The following is a 17,307-nucleotide window of genomic DNA, read 5'->3' as shown; positions in this document are numbered from 1 at the left end:
TTTTATTCAGAAAGTAATAATCTGATGGCACTGGAAACCATAGAAATAGGCAGGATCACAGATGTTATGTAATGTGGCACTTAAGCAAAGAAACACTTTTCACATGGCCTGGGTCCAGAGCAGCTCAAACTGATTTTACCCTTAATTTTGACTGCATCATCTTTATTTTATAGCATTTTGTATCAATAGTCAGTTCAGGTTTTTGTCAATAGAATCGATTTAATCTTCACAATTAAGCTTTAAATTCATAGACTTTTTCTAATAAATAATCATTGGAATAGGAGGGGAAGTAACTGAAGCCACACCTGACATTGCATGAGCACCAAGGAGGTCAATTCTCTGGTACATCTAACAGCTGGAGCGTAAGTAACCTTTGTGTAGGGCAATATTTAGAAAAAACTTTTTCAATCAATCAAGATAGACTGTTTTCACCTGTTCATTGACTTCTAAGTTTTTCAAGCAGTTCAGCCACTGAAAGGCTTACTCTTCTAATCAGAACAGAAATGTGATACTGCAACCGATATACACACACAAATTATCTTAGCACAATTTTATTATGATTATCCATTCCCAAATATATCATGAATTTTAATTCACCAGCAGCTTTGATTTCTCTTTATTTAATTCTAATCCACACCAAAATGCAGGGCTGGGGGGTTTATCGGAGTAATTGTCACATCGCCCATAGAGCTACTGAAAACAAGACAGCAGGTAATTTCAGCTCTTTGTGCTTGACCACACCTTGTGTTAATTATGTGTATATTGATGTGTGTGCTGTGTATTAATTACAAGGTATTGTTTGCAGGCTAGACAAGATACGACAGAGTTGTAGTGTGTTATTGCTTGCACACAGTTGATACATGACACCCAATTAATGTCATCATAACTAATCTGCAGATTCTTAAAGTTACTAAATAATAAATTGGTGTCTTCTTGGCAATTGTGATAAAGTGCCCATAAAATAAGTTTCCTCTTTAAAGGGTCTAAAATACTCCATGTATGTGGTTATTTGAGAATATCGTCAATTTAATTGAATTAGATAATTTACTGAATGTTGGTAATATAATTACCAACATGGTACGCTCTAAATATATGAGTAGAAAACCTAGCCATCTTTTTAAATATTGAACTGAGTCAGAATATTGAAATGTGATTATGTGTGCATTTATGCACACTGCACAATGTGCAGATTGATGAATTACAGACGAATAATTAACAAGACATTTAATAACTGTGCCTGTGTTTCAGTCGACAGTATCCGCCTACTCGGCCAGCTGTATAACAGGTGGACCAGGACCACGACATCTCGTGGCACCCAGGAACAGTACCAGTGTTACCTCAATATGGAAACAATACAGAACTATAGTCGGGCAGGAGGGATTCAGGTTAGTTTCTGTTTCTCAAAGAGTGAATACTGACGCCGTCAGTAACTGACGGTTTACTGACGCCGTCAGTAACTGACGGTTCATCCGTTCAGATTTTATCCCAAGGATTTTGTGTAAATCCTGCCATGTTGATGTATCCAGCTTGTTTACTTGGTACCCTGTAATAGGTTGCTCTGGTAACTTGTCAAACTGCCAGGATTGATAATATCCTGGTTTGTCTTATTATTATTAGTTAGATAATTACTTTATTAAATTATATATGCATTGATAATTAGAGGAGCAAAGAGCTTGTAACCCGTCTGATCTTCGTGATTATCTAATTACTCCATTGGAATTTAAAAACTTCGAACTCACATTCAATTATATTGTCAAATGATTGAATCACAACAGTGTTTTGGCTGACCGTGTTGACGAAGGAAAAACCTGCCTTAACTTCTTCTGAAATTAGTGAACGTTTTTAATGACGTTAAAGGCCCTTTTCTGATAAACCCTACCTCAGGTCCCTGTTTAAAGGACTGACCCCCTCCGTAGCGGCAGTGGTTTCCAGTAAAGGTCTCTTCTTCCTTGCTAATTCGGAATGCAGGAAACTCGTCCGGAATGTTTGCAGTCAGGGACATATAGTTCATCTAACATCAGGTAAAGTAGCCTAAAGCATCGGGTAGTCCAAGCCCATTTGATAATCTTGTTTTCACGTTGAACAAAATAATAAAATGCGTTATAGAGGATCGGTTAAGCTTTTTTATTAATTTTTTCAAGCAATTTGCCCACTCAATGAGTTTGCAATATATTGTATAAACTTTTATATTGTACAATATATTGTAAAATCCGGATTGGAGTATTATTTATGAGTCGCATTGTTGTAATGTATTCTGTGTAAAATTATCTTTATCCCGGTTGTTGCGACAAGTAAGAGCATTTTTTACTTGTCGCAACAACCGGGATAAAGATAATTTTACACAGAGTACAATATATTGTATAAACTTTTGCACATTTCGGTAACAAGTTTTCTTCTCAGGGACTTTAGCTGGGATTATCAACGCTCTAGCAATGAACCCCTTTTGGGTTGTCAAGACCAAACTGCAGCTCGACGAACGAAAGTATGTACCAAGTTTAGTGAATAAATTTACATGAAAAACTTGTAATAACCTTAAACAAATAGTTGTCGAAGTTTCGGCCCACGCCTTTGTCATGGACGAGACGTTTTCTTCTAAAACATAGTTAGTACTTTTGTACTAAGTGCAGAGGTGGGTCTGCTGCTCATTTCCCAGAAAAACAGTTAGTACATGGTACTAAGGGGGGTGTCAAACCAAAAAAAACCCCATAATTCAACTCTAATTTCAATTTTGGGAATGGGTTTTTTGGGTTTTAGGTTTTTTAAAAGTTTTTTTTGGGGTTTTTTTTGAGTTTTTTCCTTTTTGTGTAACTTTTTATCTAATTCGACTAAATTGAAAACGAAGCACCTACTAAATAGTGGGTATAATTTGCCCATTTCCCAATGTTTAATGAGCTGTTTAAAGCAATTTATGGGTGGGTATCTTATTTTATATAACAAAACACTGTTAGTACCATGATTTCTCAACAGTTACTACCGCAAAAGCCAGCAAAAGGGGTGGGTGTCTTAATTATTATGAATTATCCGAGAAAACAGTTAGTACCGCGAAGGGGGTGGGTGGGTCTTTTGAAAAATTCCAAAATTACACTTAGTCGACGTGCAAAACTTAGTACCTGATTTCACCAATTTTCCTCCACTGTTCAGTGGCCTGAAACGTCTCTGATTAACGTCACTCACTGTTGGAATAATCTAATTTCATGATATAATATCTAAGTTATAAAGTGCCAAGTGGTCAAGCAACTTTACCTACCATGTCAATGTGTTCTATAGAATTATCTCTAGAATATTCTCTCTAAATATTCACATATCAGCCGATCGGTTTAAAGTATGCACGTTATCTTGATATGCTAGTGTACGAGGTTTCGTAGTTTCCTACATGCCGATGAAACAGTTAGTACGTGATAATAAAACCTTTTTATGTGATACAACAACAGTTATATACACATCATTTTACTGATGCGTATCAGGCGACGTGGAAAATGGAAATCGGTCAATGTGAATAAATTGACGACAGCTTAATTTTAATGTTAACTGTTTGTAATTTTCCAATTCTCCGGAAGGCGGTCAGTCAAAGGAAACATCTGCTTAATATGGTAGTCGACATGAGATTCCCGCCAGTATGTGACCAGTTTAAACTGGATCCAACTGTTACATTACCAACAAGCTAACTGTAACAGTACCAACAAGCTTGAGTACTATGCACTTGTGATAATATGCAGACCTCCCGTTAACAAGTCCAATGCTGCGTTTCGTTCAAACTTTTACACACACTACCATTAGAGGGCGTGAAAAAGCTACTCCAACTCTAACACTGAATATTATGTCCCTGTACGCGACTACGTGACTACGCGACTACGTGACTACGTGACTACTACAGTACTACATTCTAATTTCTAAGACTGAATTTGTCTCAGGTGCTCCAGAAGTGCTGTATGGAACACAACCCGGAATCTGTGGAAAGCTGAGAGACACAAGGCTTTCTTCAGAGGTGCTAGTGCTAGTTTAGTGGGTAAGTGCCAGTTTAGTGGGTCAGTGCTAGTTTAGTGGGTAAGTGCTAGTTTAGTGGGTAAGTGCTAGTTTAGTGGGTAAGTGCTAGTTTAGTGGGTAAGTGCTAGTTTAGTGGGTAAGTGCTAGTTTAGTGGGTAAGTGCTAGTTTAGTGGGTATGTGCTAGTTTAGTGGGTAAGTGCTAGTTTGGTGGGTTAGTGCTAGTTTAGTGGGTAAGTGCTAGTTTGGTGGGTAAGTGCTAGTTTAGTGGGTAAGTGCTAGTTTAGTGGGTATGTGCTAGTTTAGTGGGTAAGTGCTAGTTTGGTGAGTAAGTGCTAGTTTGGTGGGTGAGTGCTAGTTTGGTGGGTAAGTGCTAGTTTAGTGGGTAAGTGCTAGTTTTGTGGGTAAGTGCTAGTTTAGTCAGTTTAATTAAACATGATCAACGTTTTCATATCAAGTCGGGCTGTGGTTGGGGCTATAAGGTCGTCATGATTATTTTATGCGAGTTTGTTACATTTCCTGGTGACCGTTTTAACCAGGAAACACAGGAAGTAACTTGAATTCATTCCAACATTCCCAAATTAGTGCGGAATTTAAAACTTGGGTAGATTTTTAACTGCAAAAGAAGCTCTACTAATTTACTTCATAACAATTTATGAAATTAATTTTGTTTACACTTTAACCAATGTGAATCAGTTTATATAGTTAGCGTTGGATTCATTTTATCACCTGATGCCCATTGCCGATAGATAGATTCTTCTAGATTTTTCTAGAATCTTGTATTTGGGTATTTGCCAGTTGCAGTAGTTCCTGTATCATTATTAACCCATGAATTCTAAGAATTCTTGCAGGCTCCTTCGAATTTGGATTGTACTTCCTGATATACGAGGAATTAAAACTGGCTAAGTTGGGATATTCCTACTTCTCGCCCTCCTACAGAGAAAACTCTTATATACCTAGTAAGTAACTCTTATATACCTAGTAAGTAACTCTTACATACCTAGTAAGTAACTCTTATATACCTAGTAAGTAACTCTTATATACCTAGTAAGTAACTCTTATATACCTAGTAAGTAACTCTTATATACCTAGTAAGTAACTCTTATATACCTAGTAAGTAACTCTTATATACCTAGTAAGTAACTCTTACATACCTAGCTAAGTAAGTAACTCTTATATACCTAGTAAGTAACTCTTATATACCTAGCTTAGTAAGTAACTCTTATATACCTAGTAAGTAACTCTTATATACCTAGCTTAGTAAGTAACTCTTATATACCTAGTAAGTAACTCTTATATACCTAGTAAGTAACTCTTATATACCTAGCTTAGTAAGTAACTCTTATATACCTAGTAAGTAACTCTTATATACCTAGTAAGTAACTCTTATATACCTAGTAAGTAACTCTTATATACCTAGTAAGTAACTCTTATATACCTAGTAAGTAACTCTTATATACCGAGCAATTGCTGTTGGCAGGGTGAGTTAGTTAACTACTTTGTAGGTATAGGATTACTGATTAGGCCGCCTCGTGAAAATGTTTGCGCCTCAGCCCGCCAATTTACGGAAAGCTATGTCCTATCTCAGCAGCTACTCCTCGTAGCATACCTCTTACGGAAAATACCTAAGTAGTGAAATTAGCTGTCAGCTGAATGAACAAATGAACAATTTCACTTAACATGTCTGAGCTGTAATGTTTGGTACTGTGTATTATATGAGTCCTGCACACACACACACACACACACACACACACACACTACCTACACAGTAGTAGTATCATAGCACACTGCTGTTGGCAGGGTTACATACCAGCCATTCAGCATGTCAGTATGTACTATGTCAGTATGTTGGATATAATCTAAATTACATGTTGACAAGGCTCACTGTTCCAAATATTTCCTGTTGTTAAGGCTTATTTGATAGTTCTTGTGGTCTAGATTTCTAATATTCACGTATAGTACGGTAAATAACGTTAGAAGGTTCTAGAACTCTTATAATGTTGGGAGAATTGCCAGTAGTAATATATATATTACTACTGGCAATTCTATATATAGCTTTACTTTGTCATGAGCAATGTCCTGCGTACGTGTTATTGTGACTTGGAATAAATAAAATTACATAATATGTTACTGTAAGTTAATTTATAATATGTGGGCGATAATCGATATATAACGAAGAAAATAACTGAAAAGTTATTTTGAATAATAGCTCTGCTGTTGAATTTTCAATAAAATTTGCTTAAAATGTTAAAAAATCCTACAATATAAATAAGGAAATGGTCTTTGATCAGAAGTTTCTAGAAATATTGTATGTGTTTTTCTTGTGCTTTGTGCACAGACGACAATGCAGTGAACAGTTTAACTGTATAATGAATGGCACCAATTTCTACTATAATCGAATTCTTTGAATCCAGCGATCAGATTACAAGATGGTATCAGTTGTAAAACGTCAGAGTGTTCACAGGGAGATCCATTATCAGGCAGCTTACATCCCAACTTACCGAAACACGTACAAGAATTTCACTACATATCCGTACACATACCTCCCTGATTGATATTGCATTTTATTAGATAAGATGGAATGTGAGAGTGTTTACTCTTCACTTTTATACTAAAATGAACTAATGAACCTTAAGATCGTACCTTGATATTAATTTTAGCGGGATGAACACCCTACAAATTACAAACTGTATCGCTGCTTTTTTTCTCAAAAACAAAAAATCCAGACCATACTTTAAATATACTTTATCCAAGGTCCCTCTCATTCAGGAAATCCGCTTACTTTATGTCATCCAGATTTGTAGCCCTTGCAACAGGTGTTACAATCAGAAGAGTTCAGATGTTACGTCAGCATTACTAGGGGCGAGGTAAGCCCCAATGATGACGCTTATGTAATTTCCACACAACAGTTATGTGTAATCTTGCTGACGTAGGTGGAAGAAGTGTGAACATGGTGTAATATTGCTGACGTAACATGTGAACCGTCCCTTATCTTTTTATTTACTTTACATCATTCTCATTCACAAGATCTGGTTACTTCAAATAGATTGGTAACTCCTCCAAAGGGGTGCTACAATTTGTGATGTGTTCCAATAATTTCATGTGATTACATATTATGTGAATATTGAATATATTCATTTCCTCACGCACGTCGCACATGAGCTATTTATACACTCAGCCATGTGTAATCCACGTTTCTCTAATACTGGAAATACTCTACTGTCTAATTAAAGCAATAGTGTTGGTCAATTAGTGGCAAATATAGTATATATATAGATGTTTATTTGAAGTGTAGTGATATGACTTACGCGCTGTAATACAATCTAGATAAGGTTATAATCTTGTATTCAGGAATCGTATAGGTGTACGAAATGAGAACGTATTTTTCTATACATTGGGAGTTTAGACATCTACTTGACTAACGACATAATTGCCCCCTTTATCGAAGTTAATTTGCAAACGGGCTTTCTTACATGTAACGCGCGGCCGCCGAACGCGCGGCCGCTGAACGCTTCTCATCTGGTAATTCTCTATGGCAAGTTCAGTAATTTTCTATTTTTGGCGCGCGGCTCAGTCCAGCTACGTCATTATATTATCTGTCACGTGACTAGACCACATACGGCATAATTGAGCATCCAGCAAGTTCTAGAACAAATGGTCTGCAATACCGCTCATGTCTTTCTCTTTTGTCCAGACACAAGTCACATACTGACTACTGACCGCGTGATAAAGTAGAATAATGTGTTTGGTCACGTGAGCTTGTAGTTTGTAAAAGGAATTTCACACCGTTCATACCGAACAGTAACTGGTAAATAACTTGCCTGGGAGTTTCCGCAGATTCACTAGCGACGAACGGACTTAACGGAATATATTTTAACCTAATTATCAGCCTAAATGTGACTCAGAATGTGTCTCTGGAGTTTTACCAGGTTTGACAGTTAACTAAATCTAAACTTTTCAGCTATGCTGCATCTCTCACTGTCAGCTAGTGTCTCAAAGATAATATCCAGCACGATTATGTACCCCACCGGTAAGTTTTATACTAATCATGATTCTTTTACTGCTTTTGAGTAGTATCTGGTTAAAAATTGCTTCGTATAAAACTATAAAGCTATTGTCGTAGTTTGAAGAATTTGTTAAAAATTTAGTGAGACTCAAACTAAATTTTCAGAGGTTGTCAGGACGCGACTCCGAGAAGATCTGGAGACCTCTGAACGCAAAAGAAAGTAAGTTAATCAATTAAATACATTATTATTAAGTTGTTAGCTCACATTTTATCAGCTGTTCTTCCAATCAAATTAATCTAGCGATTGAGGAACGTTTTTATAAAAATGTTGTATCTTGCTAGACCCGGCTCATCTGAACTGATAACTTTTCTCTGTACAGGTACAGGAAGTTCTGGCGGACATGTGAGCTAATCTACAAAGAAGAAGGTCTAGTCGGAATGTACGGGGGCTGGGTTCTGCACCTTTACAAAACCATTCCCTTTACTATCATCACATTCCTCGTGTACGAGGGGTTACTGGATAAGTTTCAGAAATCCTCTTACTTTCAGAACTACTGAACAAAATATTTTTAATTAGGATAATACTAGGTAATACGTTGCTGACTTGCTGTGTTCTGTCAAAATGTGAGGCCGAAGTTGGTTGCTGAGATGAAATGGTAGTTTTGAAAAGATGATTGATCAGTGGATGGAAAGAAATGATTCATAACCTAATACGAGCTGTGCGTGATGATTGGAACAATTTAACAGTCGGAGATATGTTTGCATAATATTTCTGTACTGCTTATCATTCTAGAGACGGGAGCCCAGATCTGAAACGATTTCTCCTGGACTGCTGCTGAATTATTTGTGTCATTATTTGTTTTACCCTCTTATTCTGGCGAACTTTAATCGATTCAGTGCAGTCGTTAATGTCACAACTCAACTGCAGTATCTTATCTTTTGAGCTGCAGCAATATTAGAGGCTATCTAATCGTTTCAAGTTGAACGGTGTCATTAAAGAACTCCCAAAACTTAATTATATAGTAGTTCTGGTAAGTTATATAAAATATGAGAATTGATGGATATGAATTGATGGTTGGGATTTGGATGGTAGATATCTGGATTGTGCCCTGATTATCAAACGTTCTACTACACAGTGCCCTTAACTATAATCAGTTCTCTGACACCAGATTTCCTGAAAAAAAACCTAGCTACACTTCAAAAAATTCATAATCTTTGCTTTTACATTTTTTATGGAATTTATACCCAAGAGAAATTTCCGAAATGATTAATGAAGAACTGGATTCAGTTCCAAATTTGTGATCAAAGTCACCCAAAGTTAAATGTTTAATTTGTTATATGTGTTGATTTTCCTTCTGTAAATAAATCTTTCTAGCTAGAAATTAAGATTACATTTATTATTCTTAAAATTGTCTAAGAAGTAAGAATAGAAAATAATTAAAATCGTCGTTTTACTATACAATATTGGTTATAGACAGATATTATGTTGTTTCTATTAATATTAACTTATAGATTTATGAACAGCGAGGTTTTGGATTTTTTCTAGTCGATTTTGCAATATTCTATAGTCAGATTATATAGATAGTTGATATTCACATCTTATAAAGCCCATGGTAGCTATACTTAAAAAACAATTGTTCGCTTTTTCATTTATGGTAACCTAGAGATCGTTCACAAACTAGATATTTTGTACACCCTCCGATAGTAATCTTACAAATAGCCCTTGAGTAAAAGTTACACTACAATTCAATTTACATAAACATTTCCTTTAACATGTGAACGATCTCTTATGATTCGGATTGTAAAATATCCAATTTGTACGTTGTTGCTGCTTTGTTATAGCTTTTTAGTTCTTTGATATAACTCTATGCGTTGTTATTGTTTAGCAAAACTCACGTGACCATGACCAAAATTCTATCAAACATTTATCCGATCTTTTAAAACTTATGAGAAAATCAACTGTTGTTTGAGTAAATACAATTGGACAAGCAAGTCTCAACATGCATTAATCACTCTGCAGATGTATTTCTTTCATTAACGAGTGTTTTGTTGTGTGATAGAGATAGTGTTTTTGTTGTGTGATAGAGATAGTGTATGCCTGTAATTTATCTCAAAGAAGACCTCGTACTTTCCAGTCTTTACTCCGCAGCTGTCCCGTTCTCAACATTTGCTTTAAGTTTGATGGTTCTATACCGAGTAACTTTAACAGTTTAGCAATTGCAGATAATTTCATGTCCAACGGAGTGTGTCACCACTAACCATCAGACGTCGTTTATTTGTTACCTACTACAAAGAAGTATCTCCAGCTAAAGACTAGTACTACTCTTACTGATCCGATAAGAATCTGTCCTTGTGTTCATTCTGCCAAAAGAGAAGGTAGCATTACAAGTTGTAACAGAATCCCGCCACTACCAGCCTTCTTCCATCTCACTCGCTAATCAGAAATGGTATTAGAAGTTCTAGCTCTCTTTCCCCGGCTCGCCCCCTTCAAAGTCATCACCCTTGACGATGTGTGGGACCAGTGGAACAGGAGCTTCATGTTCATCATGACCGTCCTGTTTGGGAGTATAGTCACTATACGGTCATATACTGGGAGTGTTATAGAGTGCGACGGCTTTTTAAAGGTGTGGAATCCGCGTTTTTATTAAATATTACATTAGTGATCATGTTGTGTGCGTGTGGGGCAAGACTTACTGAGGTCAGAGCAGGCAGATTAATTTTTAAAACCTCCATATGACATGGTCCGGGTTCATGTGCAGTCACTGTAGGACTTCAGTGGCATATTTAAATAGAAATTCAGCGATCTAGACTAACTTAAGCTTTAGTTTACAATTTTCCATATCGACAACGGAAAAGCTTTTGGCTACAGGGCATTATGATTGGATTTCCATTTTCCAATGTAAACTAATTTCTGTTTCACGGAGCTAACAAGTGCAGTGTAAATGTGCCGTTAGACCGGCACGTTAACGATTTCACATGGGAATAAGAGGCAATGAGGCACTAAAGTTGAAGCTAACTCCACCCACCTAAAGGAACATGCCGTCTACTAAAATTATGATGTATCAGCATTAAGATCAAGAAGAGGCTTTATTTATTTAAGAGATGCCTTAAAACAGCTCCCATCCCAAACTCCCACTTGTAAAAACGAGTTCACGTCCAAATTATCCGTGATTTTTGTTGTGTTCGAGTCTATTTTTGGCAAGCGAATCACCAACTTTAAGTGGAGTTAGCTTCAGTGCATCGTCTACTTGTGAAATATCGTTGATTTATCAAAATACTGTTAATACAGTAATGTGTTACTCAGGTTCCGGTTGAGTTTGCGAAGGATTATTGTTGGACGCAAGGGATCTACACTCTAAGAGAAGGCTACGACTACCACAGCTCCATTTTGCCTTACCCGGGTTCGTGACAACTTGGTAGCTTAAATTAAAGAATACTATGAGGGCCATTATTTAATGACACCGAGAAGAAATTTCAATCATTTTCACTATTAATTATTATTTTCGTTAGTTAACTTCTTACCTGCATAATGATAATGCGTATTAACTAGCTAAAAAGTTAATCTAAAGTCTATACACGAGCTTCCTCAGGAGTATTTCCTGAAGATGTACCAGGCTGCTTGGATAAAATTCTCGACAACGGAGGCAGGATTGTTTGCCCTTTGGAAAAGAAATACGCCAAATTTCAGAGGTAATAGTAGTTGCTTGACGTTGAGATCTGAACTTTATTTGGGCTATGATTTTCTGCTTTTTTACATATTTCATTGCTTCAACGTTTGAATCCTTCTATCACAGAGTTTACCATTCTTGGTACCAGTTTACTGCATTCTACTTCTGGACCGCTTCCTGCGCTTTCTTCCTACCCTACATGATGTTCAAATTCTTCGGTAGGAGCTAGTTAAACAGATTTGGAAATTCTTTTGACGAAATTATAAATCTTGAATACTAAATCCGAACACAGCATTCTCTCATTCTACTCAAAACATTGAGGATGATATGAGCTCTATAGTCTATAAGTATATACCTACTCCTTTATACTTTTATAGCTTAGAAGACGATGACAATTTCTAAATGGCGATATAACTCTGACGTTTTATTTGATGTACCTTGCAGGTATGGGTGACCTGAAGCCGGTGATATCAATGTTACACAATCCAGTGGAGACAGCAGAAGAACTAGACATGCTCACTAAAAAGGCTGCCAGGTCAGTAGCTCTTTTTATTCCTGTTTTTAATCTTGAGTTTCCGTCCTGCATAACCCCTGTTTTCTGTCCTGTATAACTCGTCATGTCAAAGCCAGACACTTGGTTTTAATTATTGTTCTACGATCTGTATGTTATTCATCTAACCCCAGGTGGCTATACGTTCGGGTTCACGCCTACATCCACACCGACCAGTACTACGGAAAGAGAGTAGAGAAGCACCTCCTCTTCTTCTCCATCATGCTCACTAAATCCTGCTATCTCCTCTTTTCTGTTATCCTCTTCTGGCTGACCGAGAAGATGTTCCACATTGGCAGCTTCATGAGTTACGGGCTTGACTGGGCTGCTGAAGAATCAGAGGTAGTGACAATGACCATGACGTGACAGTGACCATGTGACAATGACAATGCTATTTTTTTCTTGCTTTACGGTCGTGCTTTCTCGAGAGTTTTGTTTTCTATTTATACTCATGTTACACACTCATGTTTACACTATGTTACAGCTCATGTGATCAACATATTAATGAGAAGGAGAATACTCACACTGAGTTACACTGAGTGAAACTGATGTGACCAAGGTTTTTATCGAGAGATTAACTTAATTCTTATCTCAGCCTGGCGAGGATTACAAAAGTCTGATACAAGACAAGCTCTTCCCAAAGATGGCTTCCTGTGAGATAAAACGCTGGGGAGCTACAGGTAAATATTTTCTTAGAAGCTCGGTGACAGAATTTTGTGTTTAATTAAAAGATATTAAAAGAAGTTATGCGAAAATAGTGATCATTTTTGTCGCAGGTGAGTGATATTTTTGGTAGACATTCATTCATTATTTAATTAAAAAACCAAAACTGTACCCAACCGTGAACTGGGCCAATAAAGGCACCATGCTTTGCTTGATCCCGGTTTGTGAGTGCTGACAAGCTAGCGTGTTGCAGGAATTGAAGAAGAGCAAGGAATGTGCGTTTTAGCGGCCAACGTTATTAACCAATATCTCTTCCTAATCTACTGGGGAGGGATGGTTATCACTGTTATCGTTAACGTTCTCTCTGTCCTGATAGCCCTCAGCAACCTCTGCTTCATCGAGGGAGCTTACAGGAACCTACTCGCTACAGCCTTCCTCCGGGATGAACCCGCTTACTCGGAGATCTGGAGGAAATCAGGAACCTCGGGCCGTGTGATCCTGCAACTGATCGCAAAGAATGTGAACCCCAAGATATTTGAGCACGTGTTGAATGAGCTGGTTAACTTGTTGAGAATGGCTGACAGGTCAGGGTTTGATTCTAGAGCCGAGGAGGAGGATGAGTTTGTACATCCTGACAATGAAATGGAGTTTGAAGACACTTTGTAGTCTCGCTAGTTCAACTAGGTTATGTTAGTTCAATCATATAGGCTCCTTAAGTTCAAATAAGACAGCGTCTTGGTGACGGTGAAACCTTCAAAATCAAAGTTGGTAGCGATGAATTACAGAGGCACTAGAAAAGGTGTACTTTTACACAGACGTCACACAGGAATGATGCCGATTAAATATAGGATCACTAACTTTTTCCAGTCGAAGAAGTTTCTGTTGTTTTTAATTTAACAGCTAACAGTAACGTTATCTTGCCACATCGGGCATGGAAATTATTTTATGTCGTTTAATATTAATACCTTCGAAGAATTACATCAATTTATAAGATTTATTTTCGTTTAAGGAAAAGCTACGCCAACGGTCCACTGTAGCCAATTTAAGACTTCTGTAACTACTAAATATGTTGTATGTATATATATATTTTATAAATTGAATTATTTGCAATTATTCTCATAGTTTTTATTGGTTCATGCATAGATTATCGTTAATACTATCAAGATCAGATAATACAGAACGATTTGAATCGAATCTCAACCAAAGTAAGATAAGACCAAGTCTATCAAATGAGACATAGATAAAACATGCCAACACCAAATTTTAAAGTTCTTGTGATAAATCCGGAAAAATCTCGAATCATGCCCAAGAAGTGCAGCTATTTCGACAGCATTTAATCGACAGCGCAGTTAAAATTTTACACCATTAAAATACAATAGCAAACTTTAAAATGAGTTTAAAACTCCAAAAATTTATTCATAGTCAATTTTCCAATGTCTGGTATGTTGCTTAATTAAGCATCTTTAGATTGTTTCTCGGACTGGTACTGCTGGACAGCCTTGCTGATGGTATCCTGGACAAAGATTTCAACTTCTGCTTCGCTCAACGGCTTATCTTTATCTCCGCTAACAAGTTGGTTATCTTCTTCAATCACACCAGAAATTTCTTCACAGTTATCCTGCCCTCTCCCTGTCTCACCCTCTACAGCTGCTATCTGACTATCGTCTTCGATATCCACGAGATTTTCTTCCTGGACATCATATTTCTTCTCAACTACGGCAGTAATATGATCAACATCTTCCTTCTCAACTACGGCTGCTATTTGATCATCTTCTCCTTCTACAGGAGTAACCTGGTCGTCAACTTCAACCAATGCCTGGACATCATCTTCCTTTTTAACTACGGCTGCTATTTGATCATCTTCCCCTTCTACAGGAGTAACCTGGTCGTCAACTTCAACCAATACCTGGACATCATCTTCCTTCTCAACTACGGCTGCTATTTGATCATCTTCCCCTCCTACAGGAGTAACCTGGTCGTCAACTTCAACCAATACCTGGACATCATCTTCCTTCTCAACTACGGCTGCTATTTGATCATCTTCCCCTCCTACAGGAGTAACCTGGTCGTCAACATCAACCAATAGCTGGACATCATCTTCCTTCTCAACTACGGCTGCTATTTGATCATCTTCCATTTCTACTGCAGTAACCTGATCGTCAACATCAACCAATAGCTGGACATCATCAACTACGGCTGATATTTGATCATCTTCCCCTCCTACAGGAGTAACCTGATCGTCAACATCAACATATAGCTGGACATCATCTTCCTTCTCAACTACGGCTGCTATTTGATCATCTTCCTTTTCTACTGCAGTAACCTGATCGTCAACATCAACCAATAGCTGGACATCATCAACTACGGCTGATATTTGATCCTCATCTTCCTTCTCTACAGCTGCTATAATTTGACTATCATCTTCGATATCCACAAGATTTCCTACATGATCTTCATCTTCCTTCTCTACGGCTGTTATTTGATCTTCATCTTCCTTCTCTGCAACTTCTAACCGATCAAAATCTTCTTTCTCTACGACTGTTTCCTTATCATCAACTTCACTGACTTCTGCGGCTGTTACCGGATCATCATAATTCTCCTGACTTGCAGAATCCCACTCTTCACTTGCAGGTGCATCAACTTGCTGTTCTGTTATAATCTGCGCTTCCGATTGTGTCTCAGCTAATATGAGGCTATTCTTGTTCTCGACTACTAGTTGATCAGGGGGAGTGTCCCTATCCTGTCCTTTAGTTCGTCTGTCTGTATATTGTTTGAAGAACTCTGTCAATGTCCGCTGGTCGACGTACTTCTCAATCTTTGACCGGAGAAACTGTTTAGTAGGCTCTTTCAACTTGTCCCAGAAATCAAGCACGATGCACATTATAAGCAAGTAGATAAGATAGGAGGCGATAAACGTGGACGTCTTTATGACGACATCATATGTGACGTCATGAAGGGAGTGTGTGACGTCATCAGCGCCTAGGAGGACTGAGTCAACAGCCTCTTCTGTTCGCTCTGCTATCTCTTCCATCTCTGTTTCACCATCAAGTTATCATTTTCTAATAAATGTACTTTGTTAGTGGGGCCACTGTGTTGTCAATGTGTTTATCGACCAAATCAGTACAATATGGCACGTGCCAGAACACAAAATAAAAAGACGCTACTAAAACTTAACCCATTTAAAATTTTGTGACGATACATTTTTTCAAAGCAGCCGTACAAAAGGCTGCGAACAACTTTAAAACTAACGGAATGTAACAAAGGTAGAGGGTTCTAAAGCAAGTTAATGTGAAAATGTACACTAATGGCCTCCCCAATGACAGATACACTGCTGTTTAACAAAGGAAGGGTGCTATTTTGACTTTGTATTGTCAAACATTCGCATTTACCTAGAGTTGAACCCTCCTGTACAGTGCTGGACACTGGATCTAGTGTAAGATATATAGCATCGCATAAAATGCACTGCACAAACAAAGCTCTACAAGCAGCGTATATTATACGATTATACGTATTCTGCTAAGTGGTCTGCAGGGATCTCGAGAAAAAGAACCTGGGAACTGATCGCTGCACATAGGTGACAGCGATCTTGCTGCAGATAGAAGAGAAAGCGACCTTTAATAAAATGCAGCTTTGCTGTTATTAAATGTTAATCTGGCATGGTTCTGACAGCGGGTACTGACTGTATGTTCAGCTGAGAACAAGCGGCCGGCTAAACTAGTAAAGGCACACTTTAACAGCAAAACTGAATTAGGACTAATTGGTGTTCTGAGGTAATCAAAAGGATATCCAATCATGCATGCAGTGTGGGTGCCATCTACGGTGGGTCACAACTTTCATGTTTGTACGGCCCTTTTACATATTACTCATTTTAATCACTTGTCAGTCTATGCATGTGACTCATGGACGTTTCACTTTAGTTAGTGGTGCATTGCGTATTTTAATCGATGTTTTTGCTAAAACATAAACATCGCAATTTGTAAATAAATCTGAGTTTAAATGAGTAAATGGCTTGATTCGATGAAATCTAAATGTCTTGATTCTCTAGTTTTATAAAAATGGCGAATTTGGGCGAATTTTAACAAATTGTTTTAGAAAGCCCGGATTTTACTTGTACTTGGCAAGAGTATTGGGCGCTTATAATTATCATATTAATAGTGTAATATGTAGGCTGTTTGCAGCAGTTTTAGAGTAGTTTTAGCAGTTGTGTAGATTGTAATTTAGTGATTAATATGACCGTTAGTAATGAGTGTAGATTTAGGTAGTTAAGTGACCACGTGGTATCACGTGGCGCGTGTCGATAACGCATTTCTGGACACGTTAGGATTAGTTCTGGAAAAGCTCTTTAGGTGACGTGTTTAATCAAAGTGTTAACCGCTGATCTAGAACGCCCAACGTGGCCCGTCTTGCCACAGTTTAAGTTGTGATTGTTGATAATATC

The 17,307-nt window shown here is 37.6% G+C and overlaps 3 protein-coding genes across 6 annotated transcripts; 2 read left to right on the top strand and 1 right to left on the bottom strand.

Moving 5' to 3' along the window:
• The first annotated feature begins 253 nt into the window (after positions 1-253).
• Positions 254-9,757, top strand: LOC134812659 (solute carrier family 25 member 36-like). The gene is made up of 10 exons (XM_063820154.1): positions 254-362; positions 648-711; positions 1,249-1,385; positions 1,885-2,021; positions 2,401-2,482; positions 3,912-4,006; positions 4,834-4,941; positions 7,944-8,012; positions 8,154-8,208; positions 8,369-9,757. Exons 1-10 carry the CDS (start codon positions 316-318, stop codon positions 8,544-8,546), a joined length of 972 nt encoding a protein of 323 aa, XP_063676224.1. The 5' UTR covers positions 254-315; the 3' UTR covers positions 8,547-9,757.
• Positions 9,758-10,030: 273 nt separating this feature from the next.
• LOC134812841 (innexin inx2-like) lies at positions 10,031-14,047 on the top strand. The gene is made up of 8 exons (XM_063820418.1): positions 10,031-10,612; positions 11,293-11,389; positions 11,579-11,678; positions 11,783-11,874; positions 12,101-12,191; positions 12,341-12,548; positions 12,802-12,886; positions 13,123-14,047. Exons 1-8 carry the CDS (start codon positions 10,433-10,435, stop codon positions 13,533-13,535), a joined length of 1,266 nt encoding a protein of 421 aa, XP_063676488.1. The 5' UTR covers positions 10,031-10,432; the 3' UTR covers positions 13,536-14,047.
• Positions 14,048-14,052: 5 nt separating this feature from the next.
• On the bottom strand, positions 14,053-15,924 carry LOC134812840 (nestin-like). 4 transcript variants are annotated; one of them, XM_063820414.1, is made up of 2 exons: positions 15,103-15,924; positions 14,053-15,021 (listed from the first exon to the last, which is right to left on the bottom strand). In XM_063820414.1, the coding sequence occupies exons 1-2, from the start codon at positions 15,898-15,900 to the stop codon at positions 14,323-14,325; spliced, it is 1,497 nt and encodes a 498-aa protein (XP_063676484.1). In that variant the 5' UTR covers positions 15,901-15,924; the 3' UTR covers positions 14,053-14,322. The 4 variants fall into 4 exon arrangements, with proteins under 4 accessions (XP_063676484.1, XP_063676485.1, XP_063676486.1 ...); XM_063820415.1 differs by having other exon boundaries at positions 14,053-15,141; positions 15,223-15,924; XM_063820416.1 differs by having other exon boundaries at positions 14,053-14,970; positions 15,223-15,924.
• Positions 15,925-17,307: the final 1,383 nt, after the last annotated feature.

This window comes from Bolinopsis microptera, chromosome 3 (assembly GCF_026151205.1).
Source record: "Bolinopsis microptera isolate Bmic1 chromosome 3, MBARI_Bmic_1.0, whole genome shotgun sequence".
NCBI lineage: Eukaryota > Metazoa > Ctenophora > Tentaculata > Lobata > Bolinopsidae > Bolinopsis > Bolinopsis microptera.
The sequence above is the reverse complement of the archived record's forward strand: the minus strand, read 5'-3'. Positions and strand labels throughout refer to the sequence as shown.